Source organism: Phyllobates terribilis, unplaced genomic scaffold (genome assembly GCF_046119375.1).
Source record: "Phyllobates terribilis strain yellow unplaced genomic scaffold, ASM4611937v1 Scaffold_9__5_contigs__length_417890890, whole genome shotgun sequence".
NCBI classification, from domain to species: Eukaryota; Metazoa; Chordata; class Amphibia; order Anura; family Dendrobatidae; genus Phyllobates; species Phyllobates terribilis.
In genome coordinates, this window is record NW_027362769.1 from 360509507 (window position 1) to 360534473 (window position 24967).

At 42.7% G+C, this 24967-nt stretch overlaps 1 protein-coding gene and 1 pseudogene across 1 annotated transcript; one reads left to right on the plus strand and one right to left on the minus strand.

Moving 5' to 3' along the window:
• Positions 1-1638: 1638 nt before the first annotated feature.
• Positions 1639-2019, minus strand: LOC141161090 (histone H2B 1.1-like). The gene has a single exon (XM_073645864.1). It carries the CDS (start codon positions 2017-2019, stop codon positions 1639-1641), a length of 381 nt encoding a protein of 126 aa, XP_073501965.1.
• A 332-nt stretch (positions 2020-2351) lies between these two features.
• Positions 2352-2742, plus strand: LOC141161091 (histone H2A type 1-like; annotated as a pseudogene).
• The last annotated feature ends 22225 nt before the right edge of the window (positions 2743-24967 follow it).

Consider the following 24967-nt stretch of genomic DNA (forward strand, 5'->3'; position numbering starts at 1 on the left):
ACATTAGCTCCTCCCCTTCCTCTGCGGATTATGAATTTCCCGCTCATTGTAGTTTCCACAACTTCTAAATGTAATGATGTAATTTCTTCCTCTGTGAAAAGAAGTGTCCGGAATTATAGATAAAATCTACACAAATGTCTCATGTTATTCGGAGAAACATGAACTAAACGAATCATGTTATACCGGATGAAGGAGACCCCGGAATATCAGATCTGGGGAGCAAGGGGTGGAGTAAAAAGCCACTGAACACAGGACAACTCGCTCATAAGATTACTGAAAGGATCAGAGCTGTGAAGGACTCATTCATAGGTTTCACCATCAGTCTAGAAAGGGTTAATCAGCTCTACTAGCGCCCCCTGCCATTTACCCTGTGAATAGACAGAACACAGGAGCAGCCACAGCTCTGATGTAGACGGGAGAGGACACAGGAGCAGCCACAGCTCTGATGTAGACGGGAGAGGACACAGGAGCAGCCACAGCTCTGATGTAGACGGGAGAGGACACAGGAGCAGCCACCGCTCTAATGTAGACGGGAGAGGACACAGGAGCAGCCACAGCTCTGATGTAGACGGGAGAGGACACAGGAGCAGCCACAGCTCTGATGTAGACGGGAGAGGACACAGGAGCAGCCACAGCTCCGATGTAGACGGGAGAGGACACAGGAGCAGCCACAGCTCCAATGTAGACGGGAGAGGACACAGGAGCAGCCACAGCTCTGATGGAGACGGGAGAGGACACAGGAGCAGCCACCGCTCTGATGGAGACGGGAGAGGACACAGGAGCAGCCACAGCTCTGATGGAGACGGGAGAGGACACAGGAGCAGCCACAGCTGATGGAGACGGGAGAGGACACAGGAGCAGCCACAGCTCTGATGTAGACGGGAGAGGACACAGGAGCAGCCACCGCTCCGATGTAGACGGGAGAGGACACAGGAGCAGCCACCGCTCTGATGTAGACGGGAGAGGACACAGGAGCAGCCACAGCTGATGGAGACGGGAGAGGACACAGGAGCAGCCACAGCTCTGATGTAGACGGGAGAGGACACAGGAGCAGCCACCGCTCCGATGTAGACGGGAGAGGACACAGGAGCAGCCACCGCTCCGATGTAGACGGGAGAGGACACAGGAGCAGCCACCGCTCTGATGTAGACGGGAGAGGACACAGGAGCAGCCACAGCCCTGATGTAGACGGGAGAGGACACAGGAGCAGCCACAGCCCTGATGTAGACGGGAGAGGACACAGGAGCAGCCACAGCCCTGATGTACACGGGAGAGGACACAGGAGCAGCCACAGCCCTGATGTAGACGGGAGAGGACACAGGAGCAGCCACAGCTCTGATGTAGACGGGAGAGGACACAGGAGCAGCCACAGCTCTGATGTAGATGGGAGAGGACACAGGAGCAGCCACAGCTCTGATGTAGACGGGAGAGGACACAGGAGCAGCCACAGCTCTGATGTAGACGGGAGAGGACACAGGAGCAGCCACAGCTCTGATGTAGACGGGAGAGGACACAGGAGCAGCCACAGCTCTGATGTAGACGGGAGAGGACACAGGAGCAGCCACAGCTCTGATGTAGACGGGGTGGTGGCTCTTAGAAGAGCCTTTGGGGTGATGGCGGAGCAGCAGACGGAGCAGATCACTTGGCGCTGGTGTACTTGGTGACGGCCTTGGTGCCCTCGGACACGGCGTGCTTGGCCAGCTCTCCGGGCAGCAGCAGGCGCACGGCGGTCTGGATCTCCCGGGAGGTGATGGTGGAGCGCTTGTTGTAGTGAGCCAGGCGGGAGGATTCCCCTGCGATGCGCTCGAAGATGTCATTGACGAAGGAGTTCATGATGCCCATGGCCTTGGAGGAGATGCCGGTGTCGGGGTGGACCTGCTTCAGCACCTTGTACACGTAGATGGCGTAGCTCTCCTTCCTGCTCTTCCTACGTTTCTTGCCGTCCTTCTTCTGAGTCTTAGTGACGGCTTTCTTGGAGCCCTTCTTGGGCGCTGCCGCAGACTTGGCAGGATCAGGCATGGTGCGTATACAGCGATCACAACTCCGAGGAGAGAGAACAATGTTCCTGCTCCGCCAGCACAGCGGTATTTATAGCCACACATGCAAATGAGCACTGCCGCCTGCTCCTCTCCTACTGGGTAAGAAAGTCATGTGACCTGTGTAAGCTTCACCCGCTGAGTCTTATTGGTGTTTCCACACGTCTGCTCTCCATTGGCGGCTTCAGATCCATCCAATGATAAGGTAGGAGGTCGGGGCAGCAGCGGATAAAAAGCAACTGAGGAGACAGAAACGGCATTATTCTAGAGTTCAGTTCTGTCTCTGCTTTTTACTATTTGGATAAGATTACAGCGATGTCTGGACGCTGCAAACAAGGAGGCAAAGTCCGTGCTAAGGCAAAGACCCGCTCATCCCGGGCAGGACTCTAGTTCCCAGTCGGCCGTGTGCACAGGCTTCTCCGCAAGGGCAATTATGCCGAGAGTCGGCGCCGGCGCTCCGGTCTATCTGGCCGCTGTGCTGGAGTATCTGACTGCTGAGATCCTGGAATTGGCCGGCAATGCCGCCCGGGACAACAAGAAGACCCGCATCATCCCCCGTCACCTGCAGCTGGCGGTGCGCAATGACGAGGAGCTCAACAGGCTGCTGGGTGGGGTGACCATTGCCCAGGGAGGCGTCCAGGCCAACATCCAGGCCGTGCTGCTGCCCAAGAAGACCGAGAGCAGCAAGGCGAGCAAGAGCAAGTGAGCGCCGCTCCTCCACATCTGGCCGAACAACCAAAGGCTCTTCTAAGAGCCACCACATCCTCCTCATCAGAGCCGGCACCGCTGGTGGATAAGAGAACCATCGCCTGCAGCGTCAGATAGAACTACACGATACATTGTTTACTATAGAGTAGAAGCATTAAATGCACAGGTAGATCCTGCTACATGTTACTGGTGTGGTGATGGTGCAGTGATCTAGTATATTCAGCAGTGTACAAGGGATGACTGGTAAATATTTGCGTAGGGGAAGATTAAGCATGGAGTCCAGTCATTTTGTTTTTTATTCCATAAAACCTATAAATTGGACGATTACTTTGGGTTTTCTGCGCTCCACACAATCCTCATGTAAGGGGAGAGGAGGTTAATTCCATTCAGTGCCGTTATCTGTATATTCAGCAGTGATCTGATGCTTCTCCGCTCCATCTACACGTGCAGGAGGCTCCTCACTCACCCACGTATTATTCTTTACGGATTCCCTGTGGTGTCGGTTCCGATCACACCACAGACTAAGACAAGTCTCTCATGTTCTTCCAGGAGCCTGATGTGAGCGCTGCGGGTCTGTAGTGGGGGAAGGAGCCGCTTGAGTAAAGCATGTGTGTGATCAGCAGTCACACGGCCACTAAGGAGTGAAACCCTTATATCTGGTTACTACTCATTGGCTAAACAGATCCGCGGTCATCACATAGGAGTCTACATACCGGGTACACAGGGCGGCCATCTATCCAGCTGCCTCATGCAGTGAATATTCGCTGCCCCTGCGTCCTACACTGATCTGAAAAAATATCATGTAGCAGAATCAACACATTCATCTCATGGCAAGACTTGGATTTCTGTTCTGTAATAATCGCATCACAGCAGGGTATGAGCTGTGTGCACAGAGCTATATGTATCACCACTCCCCCGCATCCACCGTGTGTAATATTTATGTTCTAGATCCATAAGAAGACACATCACATCACCCAAAGTCAGCGGTGTCAGCTCCAGAAGTGAAAGACTGCGGAGCAGACACACCAGTACATGTCAGGAGTGTATAACAGACACGTCCCAGGCTGTAACAGCTACCAATATTACAGGCAGCCGCACAAAGGATCTCGTACCCTGCATATACACTGAGCCTGGTACTAATCAGGGCCCAATAACTGCAGAATCTTAGGTTTTTATACAGAGAAAAAAAAACGGGACATACTAAAAAGAATGAAGAAAAGGAATATATAAAAAGAATGAACATAATAACTCATTGATGTAGAAAAATAGAGAGGTATAATAGGTTTATTGGGGATCTAAGCCATGGAATGAACAAGGTATATATGTAGATAATAGTGAAATGATCACATATTCCATATAAACAGGTATATATTATATTCCCTGTGCATGATAGGTGAGGAATGAACATGATATACATGTAGATAATAGTGAAATGAATACATATTCCATATAAACAGGTATATATTAACCAGGGGAGGAGTCCTGAGGAGATAATTTGCATATTCCCACTGCATTTTGGGGTAAGTGAAGAGTCTCCGCGAGCTCAAAGAACACTGGATTTTGGCTGTTGGAGCTGAAAAGAGGACATCGGTAAACCGCGCGCCTGCCGGCGCGTGCATTTTGAAGCTTTTTTTTTTAAGCTTTTTTCACTGTTTTCAGAACATTAACAATAAGAACATGGAAGAGTCCAGGAGCCATTTGGTGAGCTGCATATCCTGCTACATGTTCACAGACTTGCCAGTGGAAAAGCCCGACTTCACATGCCAGAAATGCAAGCTTGTGTCCCTGTTGGAGGAAAAGTTGCGAAATCTAGAAGAGAGGTTAACTACCTTGAAAATCATTAAGGAAGGTGAAGAGTTCTTAGACAGAGCAGAATTATCTCTTCATGATTCAGAAAGAGAAGAAATTCGAACTGCACCTGACGAAACAGAGGAATGGAAGCATGTGACCCACAGAAGCAGGAGGATCGAGAGGCAGTCAGCACCCATACTGCTCAGGAACCAGTACCAGGCTCTCACACAGGAGAAACATGAAGAAATACAGCAAGATAAGACTTTGCCAGCAATGAATAACCTTGTAAGCCCTCAGAATCCTCCTGGATGGAGAAAGAAGAATGTTGTGAAGAAAAAACGGAGAGTGGTGGTCATGGGGGATTCCCTGTTAAGAGGAACAGAGGCCGCTATCTGCAGACCAGACATAACCTCAAGAGAAATGTGCTGTCTTCCAGGAGCAAAAATTAAAGATGTGTCTGACAGGATATCAAGACTCTTCAGACCTACAGATCACTACCCATTCCTGCTAATACATGTGGGGACAAATGACACCGCAAGAAAGGACCTGGAAACCATCTGCAGTGACTTTGAAGACTTAGGCAAGAAAGTGAAAGAATTGGGAGCGCAGGTGGTCTTCTCATCCATCCTCCCAGTGGATGGCCATGGAACAATGAGGTGGAATAAGATTCTACAGGTGAACAACTGGCTACGTCGATGGTGCCGTCAACAAGGATTTGGATTTCTGGATCACGGAATGAATTACCTATACGATGGACTACTTGCTAGAGATGGGGTGCACCTTACGAAGACTGGAAAACATGTATTTGGAAGTCGCCTTGCTACACTCATCAGAAGAGCTTTAAACTAGAACAATGTGGGAAGGGAAGCAAAAGGCCAGAAAAAGCCATACAGCTGACAAATACTATTGAGATCTCTGCTACTGGAAGTGGAAAAGAAGAACAAAGACAAAAAAATCTAAATAATAAAAATATGGGAGGAAGAGAAACCAATCACAAACTAAAATGTTTTTATACAAATGCACAAAGCATGGGCAACAAACAAGGAGAATTGGAACTACTAATGCAGGAAAAGGAATATGATGTCATCGGAATCACTGAAACTTGGTGGGATGATACACATGATTGGAATAAAAGGCTAAAAGGATACAACTTATTTGCAAGAAACAGACTTGATAAACGAGGAGGAGGTGTTGTATTGTATGTTAGAAAAGCGTATATCTGCACAGAGATTGAAGCTTCAGAGACTGGGAGTTCTGTGGAAACTGTTTGGGTAAGAATACAAGGAGAGAAGAACGGAAAGGACACCATTGTAGGCATTTACTACAGGCCACCTGGGCAAGCTGAAGATATGGATGAACTCTTTATGTATCAAATGACCAAGTTCTCCAAAAAATATGACGTAGTGGTCATGGGAGATTTCAACTATCCAGACATTTGTTGGGAATCTCTCTCAAGTAAAACTAACAGATCAAGCAAATTCTTATCCTCTCTTGCTGACAACTTTATCTTCCAAAAGGTAGGGGAGAAAACAAGGGGATCTGCTACTTTGGATCTAATTCTTATAAACAGGGAGGAAATGGTTGAGGAGGTAAAGGTGGCTGGGACCCTAGGAGGCAGCGATCATGCTATTATAGAATTTTGGATAACTAGAGGAGGAAGACATGTGAAGACTCAAACTTCAAGGTTAGATTTTAGAAAGGCAGATTTTAAGAGACTCAGAAAGAGAATAGGAGGGATCCAATGGCTGGATGTCCTTAAGGACAAAAATGTCCAGGAAGGATGGGAAATTTTTAAAAATGAGATTCTCAAAGCACAATCGTTAACAATCCCGAAAAGTAGGAAGAATGGGAAGCATTTAAGGAAACCAGGATGGATGAACACAGAACTTAAACACATGCTAAAAAGAAAGAAAGAAATGTTTATTAAATGGAAAGAGGGAGGCATATCTAAAGAAGATTATAATGCAGTCTGCAGATCCTGTAGGGCACGTATCAGGTTAGCTAAAGCTGACAATGAATTAAGGCTTGCAAGAGATGTCAAAAGCAATAAAAAAGGATTTTGGGGGTATGTCAAAAGTAAAAGAAAAGTCAAAGATGCTATAGGATTTTTACAGGATGAAAATGGAGAAATGGTAAGAGAGGATGTTGAGAAGGCCGAACTTTTTAATTCCTATTTTGCATCTGTTTTCTCTCAGAAAGAAAATGTAACATCAACTGATCTTCACTGTCCTTTTAAAGGAATAGAGGAATCCAAGTTATCAGTAAACAGAAAGATTGTGAGGGAATATTTAGCTAACATAAATGAGTTCAAGTCTCCAGGTCCAGATGAATTACACCCCAGAGTACTGAAGGAGATTGTAGAAGAAATTTTAGAACCACTCTCCATAATCTTTGAAAATTCTTGGAGAACAGGAGAAGTCCCAGAAGACTGGAGAAGAGCAAATGTTGTTCCTATCTTCAAAAAGGGGAAGAAGGTGGACCCAGGGAACTATAGGCCGGTGAGTCTGACTTCTATACCAGGAAAGATCTTTGAACAAATTATTAAACAACATGTATGTAAGTACATGGATAAGAATGAAGTGAATAACCAGAGTCAGCATGGGTTTGTAACTAACAAGTCATGTCAGACTAACTTAATTTCCTTCTATGACAGAATCACTGACTGGGTGGATCAGGGAAATGCTGTAGATATAGTATATCTTGACTTCAGCAAAGCATTTGACAAAGTATCTCACATCATCCTTATTGAAAAAATGACCAAGTATGCAATGGACCAGGCAACTGTTAGGTGGATTCATAACTGGCTTAGTGATCAGACTCAAAGGGTGGTTGTAAATGGCTTCACATCCAGCTGGATGAATGTCTCAAGTGGGGTACCACAGGGCTCCGTCCTGGGACCTGTATTGTTCAACATCTTTATCAATGATTTAGATGAAGGAATTGAGGGTAAACTGATTAAATTTGCTGATGACACAAAGCTAGGAGGGATAGCTAATACTAGAGAAGAGAGAGAGAGGATTCAAAAAGACCTAAATAAACTGGAGCAGTGGGCAGCAACCAACAGAATGGTTTTTAACAGGGAAAAATGCAAAGTACTACATCTGGGCAATAAAAATGAAAAAAGCATATACAGAATGGGAGGAATAGAGCTAAGCAACAGTACATGTGAAAAAGACTTAGGTATACTAATAGATCATAGACTGAACATGAGTCAACAGTGTGATGCAGCAGCAAAAAAGGCAAATACAATTCTGGGATGTATTAACAGAAGCATACAGTCTAGATCACGTGAAGTCATTATCGGTCTTTACTCCTCTTTGGTCAGACCTCATCTGGAATACTGTGTACAGTTTTGGGCACCACATTTTAAAAAAGACATAGACAAACTGGAGCAAGTTCAGAGAAGAGCGACCAGAATGGTGACTGGTCTGCAAACCATGTCCTATGAGGAATGGTTGCAGGATTTGGGAATGTTTAGCTTGCAAAAAAGAAGACTGAGAGGAGACTTAATAGCTGTCTACAAATATGTCAAGGGCTGTCACATTGTAGAAGGATCATCTTTATTCTCATTTGCACAAGGAAAGACTAGAAGCAATGGGATGAAACTAAATGGGAGGAGACACAGATTAGATATTAGAAAAAACTTCTTGACAGTTAGGGTGATTAATGAGTGGAACAGGCTGCCACGAGAGGTGGTGAGTTCCCCTTTAATGGACGTCTTCAAACAGAGGCTGGACAGACATCTGTCTGAGATGATCTAGTGAATCCTGCTTTGAGCAGGGGGTTGGACCAGATGACCCAGGAGGTCCCTTCCAACTCTACCATTCTATGATTCTATGATATTATATTCCCTGTGCATGATAGGTATGGAATGAACATGGTATATATGTAGATAATATAGAAATTAATACATATTCCACATAAACAGGTATATATTATATTCCATGTGCATGATGGGTGTGGAATGAACAAGGTATATATGTAGATAATAGTGAAATGATCACATATTCCATATAAACAGGTATATATTATATTCCCTGTGCATGATAGGTATGGAATGAACATGGCATACATGTAGATAATATAGAAATGAATACATATTCCACATAAACAGGTATATATTATATTCCCTGTGCATGATAGGTGAGGAATGAACATGATATACATGTAGATAAAAGTGAAATGAGCACATATTCCACATAAACAGGTATATATTATATTCCCTGTGCATGATAGGTGTGGAATGAACATGGTATATAGGTAGATTACAAGGAAATGAACACATATTGTAACATACCTGGCGGCGTCCTTGCATAGTGGTCCATCTCCCACTGTGCAAGAGCGCGCACTTGATCTCCAGTCCAGACTGCCACTTTGGCTTCTTTCCATGTTGTCTGCTTTGCTTTGCTCTTGCTGCTTAGGGCGACGCCCGCCGAACTTCCTGATTCTTGTAGCTGTCGCAGACACACCCCTAATGCGTCCTCAGCCTATTGCTGTCTGTCACCTGGTATTTAACCCAGCTCCTCCCTGGAATCCATGCCTAAGCATCTTATTCTGTCAGTTGGCTTTTGGTTGCTGACATGCCAGGTCCTGTCTATGTTTCCTGCCTTATGGTATCATTTCCAGAGTCTGAACTGTGTCCTGTCTGTGCACTCTAGCCAGCTGTATTTCCATGCTTGTCTGAACACGCTCCTAGCCTGTTTGTCTCACCCTCTGGGGGCCGTATACCCAGACTTGCTCCTGTATTTGTTGCTTTAACTGTTCTTGTCTGAACTGTCTCCTAGCTTTTTACCTGTTTAGTCTTTATGTCCGTTTGCTCCCTTTTTCTGTAGAGTCTGAACCTGCACCTAACTTCTACTCGTTGTCATTGTACTTCCGTTTGTGAGTTGGAGTCCTTTCGTTACTTCTTTGCAAGTACCTTGTGTGTATCTGTTTCTGCTTTTCTTTTCCAGTCTGTTCTGTGTGAACAGAGCCCTATCCCTTTTGCTTTGTCTTTGTTTACCTCTTTGGCGATTTATCTCAGCCTTGTCTACCGCGTCTGCGGTTTCGCTCTGCTCAGCCTTGTCTACCGTGTCTGCGGTTTCGCTTTGCTCAGCCTTATCTACCGTGTCTGCGGTTTCGCTCTGCTCAGCCTTATCTACCGTGTCTGCGGTTTCGCTCTGCTCAGCCTCCAGTCTGTACTGGACCCTACCCAGCCTGTGCTCTAGCCTGCCTGTTCCTGTATTCCCCTGTGTGGGTCAACAGCCGTGTCCGGAGTCTGACCTGGAGTAGACCCTGGTCCCTCTGCTTGGTTCCTCCCTGGTGCACTGGCGTCGCATGCCGTCGTGCGACCTTGGTCGGATCGGGCAGATACTTAGTTACGCCCCTCCAGGCACTCTCCGGTTCATTGCACAGTGTAACCACTAAACACGCACACGCCAGTCAGTCCGGGCGTGTGCATTACACATATTCCATATAAACAGGTATATATACTTTGTGACGGGATGTGTGACAGAGGACACACGGACATCAGACCTGTGATTCTGTAAGGGAGCAACAGGAACAAATCCAGGGAGGCCACCTGGTACTCCAACGCCAAGGAAAATAAGACACTGGTCTATAGAATAGTTCTCTAAATCCATCATCCTGTAAGGCAAGGCAACACAATGCCACGTGGCCGATGATCCCCAGTCTCTAATAGTCCAAGTAGTGGCACCTATCCCTTCCAAAATACACCAGTCAAAACCCCTCAAATATGTGTTTCTTTCTACCTGGCTCTTGGATCAGCCCCTGGTGAGGCGGAGGGGCTTACACCCCCTTAAACACCTGGTACATTCAATTCAAAGTGTGGAAGAAGTCATGGAAGTCCTGTCTCTAGACTGTCTGTAAGCTATGGTGTTTCAGGGAGGCCCCCTGCAGAGAGAAACAAAGACATATGTCCCCCTCCCCAGATGCAGGACAAGAAATGCTAATGAAGGCCTAATTACATTTTCGTCCATGTAGGCTGACTGGGGGGACACATTGTGATAGCGAGTTCCTTTTACTAATCTATGCAGATTCAAATCTGGTGCATTTTTTTAACTGTTTTTATTGAAAAATTCTTCAGAATAAGCATTACAAGCATACAATAACAGGATCTAAATCCGGATTTTGTTACAGACATTTACAAATGTCCATTCTAAGCAATATTGCAGATATTGTATAATACTCAATAATATAGAACTGTAATACAATAGGATATCTTGATATATAAATTAATAAAGTCCTCTGAAATATCAGAACTATAAGAACATACCAAAGTTGGAAGTATATATTATTTTAAAGCTAGAAACAGGAATACGCTCTTTTGCTCCATTTATGTCATTAATCTTGTCCCATGTATTTAGAAACCTTGAACACATTGGGGTTCATGGTGTGAAATTGAGGAAGTCATAGCATTAGGGGATAAGTGCGTCAGAGGTGAATCACACCATTTCTCCCAAATTATATGGCATTTTTGAGGACATCCTCAGTTCATATACAATATAGTCTCATATGGTATTATGTCATTCACCAATGTTTCCATTGATTGATGGGTGAGCTTCCCGCCATCCATCTCTGTGCTGTTGCTTTCCATGCAAGGAATGTTGTCTCGCGGAGAAATATTCTATCATAGTTCGGCCATGTTTCCATATTTCCATGTTTTCATATTTGTAGCTCTAATAACAAAAAGTTATAATTTGAATATATGTACTGTATTTAATAAACCAAAAACAAAGAATTCTTTACCTAACCTGCTTAGTGACTTTTTTGATGCTGAATTTCATTGGCTAAATCTACAAGCAGTGTTTGTAGCTGCCTGACCCAAATCTGCGGCTGTGAGTAGTGTTTGCAGCTGCCTGACCCAAATCGGCCGCTGAGAGCAGTGTTTGCAGCTGCCTGATCCAAATCTGCGGCTGTGAGCAGTGTTTGCTGATGCCTGACCCAAATATGCGGCTGTGAGCAGTGTTTGCTGATGCCTGACCCAAATATGCGGCTGTGAGCAGTGTTTGCTGATGCCTGATCCAAATATGCGGCTGTGAGCAGTGTTTGCAACTGGCTGACCCAAATCTGTGGCTGAGAGCAGTGTTTGCAGCTGCCTGACCCAAATCGGCCTCTGTGAGCAGTGTTTGCAGCTGCATGTCTAAAATATGCGGCTGTGAGCAGTGTTTGCAGATGCCTGACCTAAATCTGCGGCTGACAACAGTATTTGTAGCTGCCTGAGTACAAGGCTGCTTGTTGCTCTGGCTTCAATAAGGGAATTCACTAAGAGGCAAGTATACTTACTGCTTGCTGGCTTCACTAAGGTGAGGTAATATGGCGCCATTCACATCAGCATCCGGAGGCAGGGCAAGATCGGCAAGCGTAGCACGAACGGCGCCATATTACCTCACCTTAGTGAAGCCAGCAAGCAGTAAGTGTCATTGTATCATAATTGGAGGCGGGGAAAGCTCGCCATGACAAGCGTGTCAGCAAAAACGTTTCGGCTTTTGTCACCACTGACACGCGTGTCATAGGTTAGCCATCACTGAACTAGACTGACATTGTGAAATCTCTGTCGGTGGCAACGGGGAAGAGGTGGTTTCCTGCCACCAATGTTAGCTTATGAGATTTCTAACCATGTACAATATTCTGGCTATTGCTACTCTCATTGGCTAACAGGTCATGACTAGTGTTGAGCGATACCTTCCGATATCGGGAAATATCGGATCGGATTGGATCGGACCGATATCAAAAACAATATCGGGTATCGCCGATTCCGATAACGGAAACCAATGCAAGTCAATGGGAAAAAATATCGTAATGAAAATAAACCCTTTCTTTAGTTCTACATGAAGGAAAACAACTAAGAATAATGTAGAATGTATTGGGGGAGGTGGAGGCAAAAAAGAATGAAAAAAAAAAGGCTTCATTATGCCGGCTTCCTCCCTTCTCTTTTAAAACGTTCGCGGCTTTTGTATTTCTGAGCGCTGACTTCAATAACAGTCTGCGCATGTGCGGGGAGAGTCTCCACTACCCCTCCCACACCTGTGCAGACTGACATTGAAGTCAGCGTGCAGATATACATCGTCACTTCTGCAATAGTGACGCGCTTGTTCTCGGCCGGCCGGCGGAAAAGCCCCAAACGTTTTAAAAGAGGTGGGAGGAAGGCGGCATAATGAAGCCCGGGGGCGGAGTTACACAATTGGCTACGACGCCCCCGAAGCCGTTTACAGAAAAGAATATAACTTCACTTCTCCGATCTGAAAAGTCACCCGTGGGGCATACAGGTATGTATACAATAGCTTATATCCAACATGTATGCCGATATCCATAGTCTAAAAAGTAGATTTTGATGACAGATTCCCTTTAAACAGCTTAGAGCGACGTACCGGTACATCCAATATCAGTAAGGGGTTAAACACCATCAAGTGATGTTCCCACCTGCATAAACTTTATAAATAAATGATTGAAAATTAAACAGAATTAAGAAGCTAACAGTGAATAATCAGAAACAGCAAAACTAACAAAGATTGAATTCTCATTGTTAATAACAAGGTCCAAATTGCTGAAGTGCTTTTCCCAATAATCGCATTCTGCTATGACAAGTCAGGCTTTTATTTTATGTAAATCCACTATCTTGTTACTGAGAACATTTGGGGCAGATATAGTAAACTGGAAGTTTCTTTGCATTTATTTGAAGACACTCCAAATGCAACCAATTTCTGCAACAACAACAACAAAATACCATTTCACAAAAAGGGGTATAGTTTCCATGACAAGTTTCAGCCAGACATTTTGGCCATGTGCTATGAGCATCCATGAAGGTAATTAAGTAATCCATCAAGGGTCTTTCAGACAGTTTAATGTCATGGTCCATTTTTTTTAAAGACCGATGCATTTTACCAAAATTTAAAGTCTGCCTTTTTAAGACATTTTTTGAACAGCTGCATAAGTTATGTTGAGCAATATTTACACCTATCCACACTCTTGCATGTTCACTAATTATATTTGTATGACATTTTCCAGTAATGATACTGTACGCATTTAATATTGTGTGAACCCCACAATCATAGCTATTGCTTTGTTGCACAGCATCCTCACACAATAAAGTGCTCCACTCATTCATGTTACACTCTAAATCAGGGTTCCCCAACTCCAGTCCTCAAGGCCCACCAACAGGTCATGTTTTCAGGATTTCCTTAGTATTACACAGGTGATAATTGCATCACCTGCACAGGCAATAATTCCATCACCTGTGCAATACTAAGGAAATCCTGAAAACATGACCTGTTGGTGGGCCTTGAGGACTGGAGTTGGGGAACCCTGCTCTAAATGACCCAACTGGTAGCATGCTGCAGCAATTGACACAAGATTTGGGATTTGGGATGTTTGTTTGAGCTCTTTCAAAGGTTTTGCATAAATCTCCTTTGTTTTAAATATAATCACTCCTAAGCACCAGTGCTGACCAGTTCCATATACATCTGTATTAAATGGGACTAACAAAATATCCTTATTAAGGGCATGGTTATTTGCTAGAAAATTGTAGAATAAACTAGTGCACCCTTTTGCAATGCTCGGATAAATGTAAACTGGACACAGCAAGATTTTTTCTGTATACTTCAATCTACAAATAAAGTTGATAATGGCTTCCTCTACTGCTTCTCCGCAGAGCCATGCAAATGGTTCAAGGGTTCCTTTTATGTCCTCCTTCAGATTTTCATATAAAGTGAGGTCATCTTTTCTAGGCTCCACATTCCATGGTTCACAAATCAAGTCAACATTCATTACCTTTTTTTTTGGTGTTGAATGTTTCGGAAATAAATTATTCCCCAAAAAATCATTAGAAAATGAATCATCCATGCACTTATTTGTATTATCTTCATCAAATTTTCTTTGTGAAACAGTGCTATGATGAGAATCTGGAGCAGGTAAAATATCATAATCATAATCATCAAGTTTTGGCTTCTTTCTTCCATATTTTTTGCTTCTGCCTCGCTTTCTTTTTAGAAGCAAACTCAATGAGTAGGTATGTCTGTCATTCCCATCATTTAGACCAACTGCCATCTCAGCTGCAATAATATGGTAGCATTTTCCAGTACTGGTGCAAGAACATGTTGGTTCGGTGCAAGTTTTACAGCTTGAACTTTAGGACCCCTGAAGTCTCTAATTGTGAAAGTAGATGACTGCGCACAAAGTCAAACATGTCCGGAATTAACAATCGTTCTAGCCATTGATGTCTGCGTCAGTCTGTATTTTTTTCCTTTTTCCACAGTAAAAACAGAAGCTGGAACCTCTCCTTTTATTGCCTCAACAATTTTTTCTAGTTCATAAAATTTGGGAAATTCTACTTCACTGCAGTTCTTAAGCAAATGGTAAAATTGCTCTTTCACATGGTATTTCCCCATGTTACAATATGCTCTCTGAAATTCAAAAAGCTAAAAACTCTGCATGTGGTACATTGCAAGCACCAGGGCGTCCACAGGTAATTCTTTCCATTCAGTGTGTGCTTTCTCCATTTTGTTGAAGCTCTCACTTATATTATTTGTTGCTGTACAGTCTTTTCTAAATACAGCAAACTGTTTAGTAAAGAAGTCTGTTGAGTGTTTTGGCAGCGCCATCTTGAATTGATGATCAAAGTAGGTTTTAAATGCACTGCTCCACATCTTACTGCAGTCTTCATATTTCTGGTTGTAGTCTTCAATAGAATTGCTGTTAATGAGCTGAATCACATGATCCCTAAGGACCTTTTTGTCATCTTTTTTGCCACCATGATTCCTAATCCATAGAGTAATATCTCTTAATATATGGTTAACACAGTGCACATTATTTATTTGAGGAAAGTGCTTCTGCAGTGCTCTTATAATTCCAGGTTCTCTATCAGTGACCAAAGGCACCGATGTCATATTTGTGCAGTCGAGCTGGTGGAGAATTTCATTTAAAAAATATTCATGATCCCTCATAAATTTTTTTACATGAAGGAGGAATGCGACAGGGAATATTGGATCACTTACTAATGCTACATTTCTCACAACCAATGGAGACAGATAAAAATCTCCAATGTTGAATGTTGTATCATATGATAGCAATTGTGGCAAGTTAGGATCTTGACAGGATAGCTGAATAAGAGCACGTGCTTCTTTGATTATGTCGGGATGACCAAATGATACTGTAAGTTCTGGAAACATTTGAATTCAAATAAAAAATGACTTCAATTGATTGCAGAGCTCCAACAAACAGAAGATTTCATCATTGCTGATTTTCTTCTCCTTATTTAATTTGTAGCCCATATTTTGAACCTGTTTTAAATCATGTGGTAAAACCACAGGCATATGCAGTTTGTTAGACTGTGACATATTGGCCAACAAACTGGTGTAGGCTTTTTTACAGTTTTTTTACGTCAAAATGTCTTTTTTAGCATCAGAGAGCACTGTTTTCATTGAGGAACGAAGGGCCGCTTTCACAGCTTCTGATTCCCATGGACTGAGGGTCTATGTAGCTTTTCATCACCGAGATAATGAATGACATATAATTTGTTCATCTCTGTTGATTCTCTGAGAAAATATACATGTTTCTTGAAGCCAGATAATGTTTGATTTTTCACTCCATTTGGATCTTTAAGGTAGTAGTATTGTTTAATAACTGTAGGCAAATGTTTCATCTGTGAAGTCACATTGGAACCTTTGCACATCCACCTGTACTGGTCATACTTGAAATCCGTTTGATGTGCCCTTTCCAGGGATTGTGAGCAGTACACAAATACTTCTCCTCCTTTAGGCAATACAGGAGGCATTGAAATAACTTTTGATTCATTTAGTTCAATCTTGCTAAGAAGCTTGATAACTTCATCAAATGCTAATTACTCATGCACCCCAATTTTGTATGGGCTAATTGTCGGAGACATTGTTGAGATTTCTCTGAACTAGCTTTCCAGACAAGTGCTGTCAGCTCTTCCTCACTCCACAACCTGCAGCAAATGCTGACTGATAGCTCTGAACTTAGACATTTCTATCTGCTCATCACAGGATACAGGAGAACAAACAAGACCTTTACAATGCACCAGATTTCATACTGCATATATTAGTAACAGGAACTAGTTATCACAATGTGTCACTCCAGCCAGCTTCCATGGACCACAGGGCATTGGTAAGGTCAGAAGAGATAAGGGGCCCAAGCCAGACATGTTTTGCCACCTATCCTCAGACCCAAACAAATATAACACAACAGATAACACTGATAGCTCTCTGCACAGATAAAGTAGTAGATATCACCTGCAGTCCTTTGTAACATCAGAGATAACACAGAAATAACTCTGAGTAATGTAAGTGTAGATGAAACTTGCAGTCCCATGTTGCACCACAATTAACGGTGAAAGTACAGTTATGGCCGAAAGTGATAGCACCCTTAAAATTGTTCCAGAAAATGAAATATTTCTCACAGAAAATTATTGCAATTACAGATGTTTTGTCATACACATGTTTATTTCCTTTCTGTGTATTGGAACAGCACAAAAAAACAGTGAAAAAAAGGTAAAATTGAACATAATTTCACACAAAGCCACAAAAATGAGCAGGACAAAATTGTTGCCACCTTTCCAAATTTGTGGTTAAACAACTTTGTTTCAAGGGTGTAATGCTCTGAGCTATGTTCATACATTGCGTTTTTGCTGCGTTTTTTTCACCTTTTTTTTATTCTGATTTTGCGCTGTGTTCTTCATTAGCATCAATGTCTATGGAGAACGCAGCCAATCAGTCCAAACCCCTTTTTTTTCCTGATGTTTTTGCTACTTTGCTGTATTTTTTAAATTCACAGCGTGTAAATTCTTTCAGCGGAATTTATGCATTTTTTCACCCATTGAAAGCAGTGACAAGTTGAATCTCCACAGCAAAAACGCAGCCCTGCATTTTTACTGCATTTTTGCTGCGAATTCTTTCAATACAGCCAACTTTACTGATACAAGTCAAGACGACATATGGGACATGTCATGTCACCAAAAACGCAAGACAAAACTGCCGCAAAATGCCCAGTAATTCCACCACAAAAAACGCAGCTAAACCGCAGCAAAACCTGTGTTTTGACCGCAGGAAAAAAGGTCAGGTTTTGTGCTGAAAAAAAACAGCGTCTGCACATACCCTAACAGGTGTCGAAAAAATGAAAATCACACCTGAAGCCAGATAAAAAGGATGAGAATTTGCCAAACTATACAGATTTGGTATCTGCATACTCATACTGACCTGGAGATTCATATTGTCAGGTCATTTTTACCATATAGTGAATAGAGCAAATAAAAAAAAAACCATTATGGAATTAAACTTTTTTAGCAATTTCACCGCACTTGGATTTTTTTTACCATTTTCCAGAAAACTATGTGGCAGAATTAATGGTGTCATTCAAAAGTACAACTTGTCCCATAAAAAAACAAACCCTCACAGGGCTATGGGATTGGAAAAAATTAAAAAAAGTTATGGCTCTTGGAATAAGGGAAAGAATAAACAACAAGGAAAAACATAAAATCGCCCGTGGGTGAATGGGTTAACAAACATTTTAAATTTTGATAGATCAGACTTTTTTGGTTGTAAGGATACCAAATATGTTTATTTAAAAAAAAATAATAATTTCTTTATTTTTGAAAGGGGTTTTATACTATACACCGCAATACCAACAGTATTGCAGTGTATTGTGAAATTGCTGTTCTATGAAGCTCTACCTCTAGCTGAACGTCAGAGGAATTAAATGGATGTGTGTTAATATACTCACCTACAGTTGTCTTCTCCACGATCCAGTGCCGCTCTTCTCGGTTCTTCTCAGCTGCGCTGTTACCTGGGAGTGACTTTTACAATGTAAACCTATGGAGTGTCAGAAGGAGGCTTCATAGACTTACATTGTAAGGGCAGGTGCAGGTGACTGTATGTTCTCCATCAGGGAAAACGGTTTGATTATGCTAATTAAACTCTGATCACAGTGTGATTTGTTTTTCTCGGATCTTGAGAATTAAAAAAAAAAAAAGTATCTCCATTCTGTCAGTCCATGAAAATCGAACCACACTCAGATGTCATCTGAGTGGGGTCTGATGTTTTCCATTTCACGGACCCATAGACATGAGTGGGAGAGTGCCATCCAACTATTGGAGGCAAATCTTGCATGCTCTGATTCTTTTCCTCAGACAATACGGTCTAAGAAAAAAAATCTGACGTGTACAGGCCCATTGAATGAAATTGGTACGAGTGCGACCATAAGCTTTGATGCCTAGCACTCGAACCGAAATTACGGGTGTCTGCACCCTAATGGTGCAGTCACATCAGGGTAGGGTTCACATTTAAATTGGACAAGTGCACAAAAAAATCGCTGCGAGTGTCTGTATCTCAGCCGGCACTCGCCAATGCAAGTCTATGGACCAACCGTGAGCTGTCAGTTTTTTGCGCATTCTTCTTCAAAGGAAACTGCACATTTAACACGACAAAGTAGAAAAAAATGATAGATAGTGAGAGAGACAAAGACACACAGAAATATAAAGCTATCATTTAATTACCAGCAAGGAGCTTTGCCGTCAGCTTTCTAAGGAATATATACGCGTAAATAATTTAAAAACAACGTGGAGTCCTCCCCAAATATGTTAACCAGCCTGTGCAAAGCAGGCAACTGGGGGCTAGTATTATTAGAGTGGGAAGGGGCATGCTTATTTGCCATGTTCCAGGCTAAAAATACCAGTCCTAAGTCACCCCAGAAATGGCAATTCATATTATGTGTCAATTCTGGCACTTAACCCAGTCTCTTCCTGATGCTTTGCTGATGTGGCATCAGGGTAATGGGATTAGGGGTTGGTGTAAGTCCTAGAGTTAGTAATGAGAGGTGTGAGCCAGATACCCTCATTACTAACCCTGGAATTAAAGAGTTAAATAAACAAACTGACACAGAGAAAAAAATCCTTTAATTAAAATAAAATACAGACACACTTTATTAAGCTTAATTAATCTCAATATACTCACCTCCAGGTCCATCGATAATCCAATAAATTGGCTCTGCTACATCCAGAGACCACACTGGGCAGAGACACTATTAAATGAGTCTGCTCAGCACAGCCTCTGGCTCCCCAATGAGGAATATACAGTGAGAAGCCGGCATTGACAGGCGGTGACGTCAAGGAGGTCACCGTCAGTCAAAGCCGGAGAATTCCCACGCTGTCACCTGCTTGTCAGCTGGCCGGGTAGGTGATTGCTGGTGAATTTGCGGGTTCACCGGAATTTAACAGCTGGTCGTCCAGCTCACATGCAGGGGACAGCGTCTGTGTTGGCCGGCCAGCTGTACCCTCCTGTGATAGTTCACCTCATGGCACACCTGGCCGGCCGGCAGTACTCCATGCAGTATAATGGACCCCACATAGTCCTCCATACAGTAAAAATGCACCCCACTAAGTGCTCCATAGAGTGGACCCCACATAGTTCTCCATAGAGTGGGCCCCACATAGTTCTCCATAGAGTGTGCCCCACATAGTTCTCCATATAGTGGGGCACATATAATCCTCCAGATAGTGGGCCCCATATAGTCCTCCAATGGCCCCACAAATGTACTTATTGATTTAAAAAATGAAATACTCACTGTAAGGCTATGTTCACACTGCGTTTTTTGGGCTTTTTTTTTCTGTCCGGATTTCGGCTAAATCCGCACTGCTATGGCTAATGTGATTAATCGCTATGAGATTTGTGAAGTGCTGTGGCCACATGTGCGTATTTAGGATTTGCGTTTTTGCTCCGGATTGAAAACCGGAGTATGTCAATTCAATGTGCGCTTTTGAAGCGCTTCTCGCCCATTGACTTTAATTGATCCACAGCAAAAACGCAAATCCTAAAATTATTGCGTTTTTGTTACGGATTCCTCTCAAGAACGCATCAGTAAATTACCGGAAGTGCCGTCGGAGAGGAAGCGGAAGTAGAGGGGCGTGACTGGATACGCGATGCCGGCTAATTATAATCGCATGAGGATGGACGTAATTAGCCTGGTAAGTTATATATACATATATTTATGTCCGTGTATATCTCCGTGCATGTGTATATATATGTATATATAACAAAACCTAATCCATCCCCATGCGATCATACAGTCACATCGCGATTCCAGTCATGTACACACACATGTATACACACACACACACAAAACGATGCGGAAATAAAAGCAAGAAATACTCATGGTGTGAACATAGCCTAAAGGCCACGTCACACTAAGCGATGCAGCAGCGATCCCGACAACGATACGACCTGTCAGGGATCGTTGCTGCGTCGTTATGTGGTCGCTGGTGAGCTGTCAAACAGGCAGGCTCACCAGCGATCAGGGGAGCAGCGATATCGTGGAAAGAATCTTTCCACGATGTCCTGCTCCCGGTTACCAGCCTGCTGCTGAAGCAGGAGCAGGCTGGTAACTATGATAAACATCGGGTTACTAAGTGCGCGTGTGCCCCTAGTAACCCGATGTTTACCATGGATACCACTCTGCTACGGTGCGCGGGAGGTTACCGTTCACCTTAGCAGAGTCGTATCCATGATAAACATCGGGTTACTAGTGGCATACCCGCACTTAGTAACCCGATGTTTATCATGGATACGACTCTGCTAAGGTGAACGGTAACCTCCCGCGCACCGTAGCAGAGTGGTATCCATGGTAAACAGCGGGTTACTAAGTGCGCGCGTGCCCCTAGTAACCCGATGTTTACCATGGATACCAGCCTGATCGTTGGTCCCGCTGGTCACACACAGCGATGTGTGCTAGCCAGCGGGAGGCCAACGACCAAAAAATGGTCCAGGACATTCTGCAGCGATCAGCGACCTCACAGCAGGGGTCTGATTGCTGCAAAGTGTCACACATAGCGACATCGCTGGTGAGGTCGCTGTTGCGTCACCAAAACCGTGACTCAGCAGCGATCTCGCTAGCGATGTCGCTATGTGAGACGGGGGCTTAACAAGGGGCCACCCCCAGCCTGTTTTCATGGACCATACTGCAATCAGACCTACATTAACATTTCCTGTCTTGCATCTGGTGGGGGTCATGTCTGCCTTTGTATCTCTCTGCAGGGGGCTTCTCTAATACACAACCCTGCAGACTGGCTGGAGACAGGGCTTCTGGAACCATCTTTGTACTCTGAGCTCCATGTAGCAAATGTTTGAGGGTGGGTGTGAACCCCTACACCCATACAGGGGGGTGATCCGTAGAGGGTAGAACAATAAGTCTATGGTTGTTTTATGATTCTTGTGGGAGCTGTGTGATGTGAGGAGCTAGGACCTATTGGTGTGGCTATATCCTGGTGCCCATGTATGGACTAGTGTTTTGTTTTCCATGGCGTCGGATATCGGGTGGTGCTGTGGATGTCTTATATTTGTTGCGGCCGCATTGAAAACTTTGAAGAATCTGATCGATGTTTGGTGGAATATTCTCCCAGTTTTAATAAAGGTCTTTTGGATTGTTCACCGGTCTGCTGGCATGCTCTGTCACACACCCTGTCACACTCACCTCTCCCTGTTCGCCCCCACTGCTCTCGTCTCCAGAAGAACTGCACATCTCAGCGCAGCGGGCACCATGTAATGACGTCATTGCGCACTCTGCGCTGAGATGTCAGATGCAGAGAGGGAATTATGGGAGAGGGAGCGTCAGCTGATGCTGCCTCTGACATATCTGCCTTCAACTGTATCGGTAGCCAGGATGCCGGCCTATACAGTTGAAAGTGCATTGGTGAGTGTGTGTGAGGGGGGGTGGCGAGCCCCTAGCAGCGGTGTGGTCTGACGCCACTGCACACAACTCATGACCTGCACACATACACAGATGACACATACACACTCTGTATACTGTACACACATTTACTAACTCTTTATTCTTCATCATAGAATAGGGGCCTCATATCTAAGTGCTTAGCAACTCCCCTGATAGACCATAATGTAATTAGGCCTTCATTAGCATTTCTTGTCCTGCATCTGGGGAGGGGGACATGTGTCTTTGTTCCTCTCTGCAGGGGGCCTCCCTGAAACACCATAGCTTACTGACAGTCTAGAGACAGGACTTCCATGACTTCTTCCACACTTTGAATTGAATGTACCAGGTGTTTAAGGGGGTGTAAGCCCCTCCGCCTCACCAGGGGCTGATCCAAGAGTCAGGTAGAAAGAAACACATATTTGAGGGGTTTTGACTGGTGTATTTTGGAAGGGATAGGTGTCACTACTTGGACTATTAGAGACTGGGGATCATCGGCCACGTTTCATTGTGTTGCCTTGCCTTACAGGATGATGGATTTAGCGAACTATTCTATAGACCAGTGTCTTATTTTCCTTGGTGTTGGAGTACCGGGTGGCCCCCCTGGAATTGTTCCTGTTGCTCCCTTATAGAATCACAGGTCTGATGTCCGTGTGTCCTCTGTCACACAACCCGTCACAAAGTATATATACCTGTTTATATGGAATATGTGATCATTTCTATATTATCTACATGTATACCATGTTCATTCCATACCTATTATGCACAGGGAATCTAATATATACCTGTTTATATGGAATATGTATTCATTTCTATATTATCTACATGTATACCATGTTCATTCCATACCTATCATGCACAGGGAATATAATATATACCTGTTTATATGGAATATATATTCATTTCTATATTATCTACATGTATACCATGTTCATTCCATACCTATCATGCACATGGAATATAATATATACCTGTTTATATGGAATATGTGATCATTTCTATATTATCTACATATATACCATGTTCATTCCATACCTATCATGCACAGGGAATATAATATATACCTGTTTATATGGAATATGTATTCATTCCTATATTATCTACATGTATATCATGTTCATTCCTCACCTATCATGCACAGGGAATATAATATATACCTGTTTATATGGAATATGTGATCATTTCTAGATTATCTACATGTATACCATGTTCATTCCATACCTATCACGCACAGGGAATATAATATATACCTGTTTATATGGAATATGTGATCATTTCTGTATTATCTACATGTATACCATGTTCATTCCATACCTATCATGCACAGGGAATATAATATATACCTGTTTATATGGAATATGTGATCATTTCTATATTATCTACATGTATACCATGTTCATTCCATACCTATCATGCACAGGGAATATAATATATACCTGTTTATATGGAATAAGTGATCATTTCTATATTATCTACATGTATACCTTGTTCATTCCATACCTATCATGCACAGGGAATATAATATATACCTGTTTATATGGAATATGTATTCATTTCTATATTATCTACATGTATACCATGTTCATTCCATACCTATCTTGCACAGGGAATATAATATATACCTGTTTATATGGAATATGTGATCATTTCTATATTATCTACATGTATACCATGTTCATTCCATACCTATCATGCACAGGGAATATAATATATACCTGTTTATATGGAATATGTGATAATTTCTATATTATCTACATGTATACCATGTTCATTCCTCACCTATCATGCACAGGGAATATAATATATACCTGTTTATATGGAATATGTACTCATTTCTATATTATCTACATGTATACCATGTACATTCCATACCTTTCATGCACAGGGAACATAATATATACCTGTTTATATGGAATATGTGATCATTTCTATATTATCTACATGTATACCTTGTTCATTCCATACCTATCATGTACAGGGAATATAATATATACCTGTTTATATGAAATATGTATTCATTTCTTTATTATCTACATGTATACCATGTTCATTCCATACCTATCATGCACAGGGAATATAATATATACCTGTTTATATGGAATATGTGATCATTTCTATATTATCTACATGTATACCATGTTCATTCCATACCTATCATGCACAGGGAATATAATATATACCTGTTTATATGGAATATGTGATCATTTCACTATTATCTACATGTATATCATGTTCATTCCTCACCTATCATGCACAGGGAATATAATATATACCTGTTTATATGGAATATGTGATCATTTCTATATTATCTACATGTATACCATGTTCATTCCATACCTATCATGCACAGGGAATATAATATATACCTGTTTATATGGAATATGTGATCATTTCTTTATTATCTACATGTATACCTTGTTCATTCCATACCTATCATGTACAGGGAATATAATATATACCTGTTTATATGAAATATGTATTCATTTCTATATTATCTACATGTATACCATGTTCATTCCATACCTATCATGCACAGGGAATATAATATATACCTGTTTATATGGAATATGTATTCATTTCTATATTATCTACATGTATACCATGTTCATTCCATACCTATCATGCACAAGGAATATAATATATACCTGTTTATATGGAATATGTGATCAGTTCACTATTATCTACATGTATATCATGTTCATTCCTCACCTATCATGCACAGG

What these genes read in the sequence shown, in the direction of transcription:
- LOC141161090 (XM_073645864.1), bottom strand. Translation starts at nt 2,019, where the DNA reads ATGCCTGATCCTGCCAAGTCTGCGGCAGCGCCCAAGAAGGGCTCCAAG.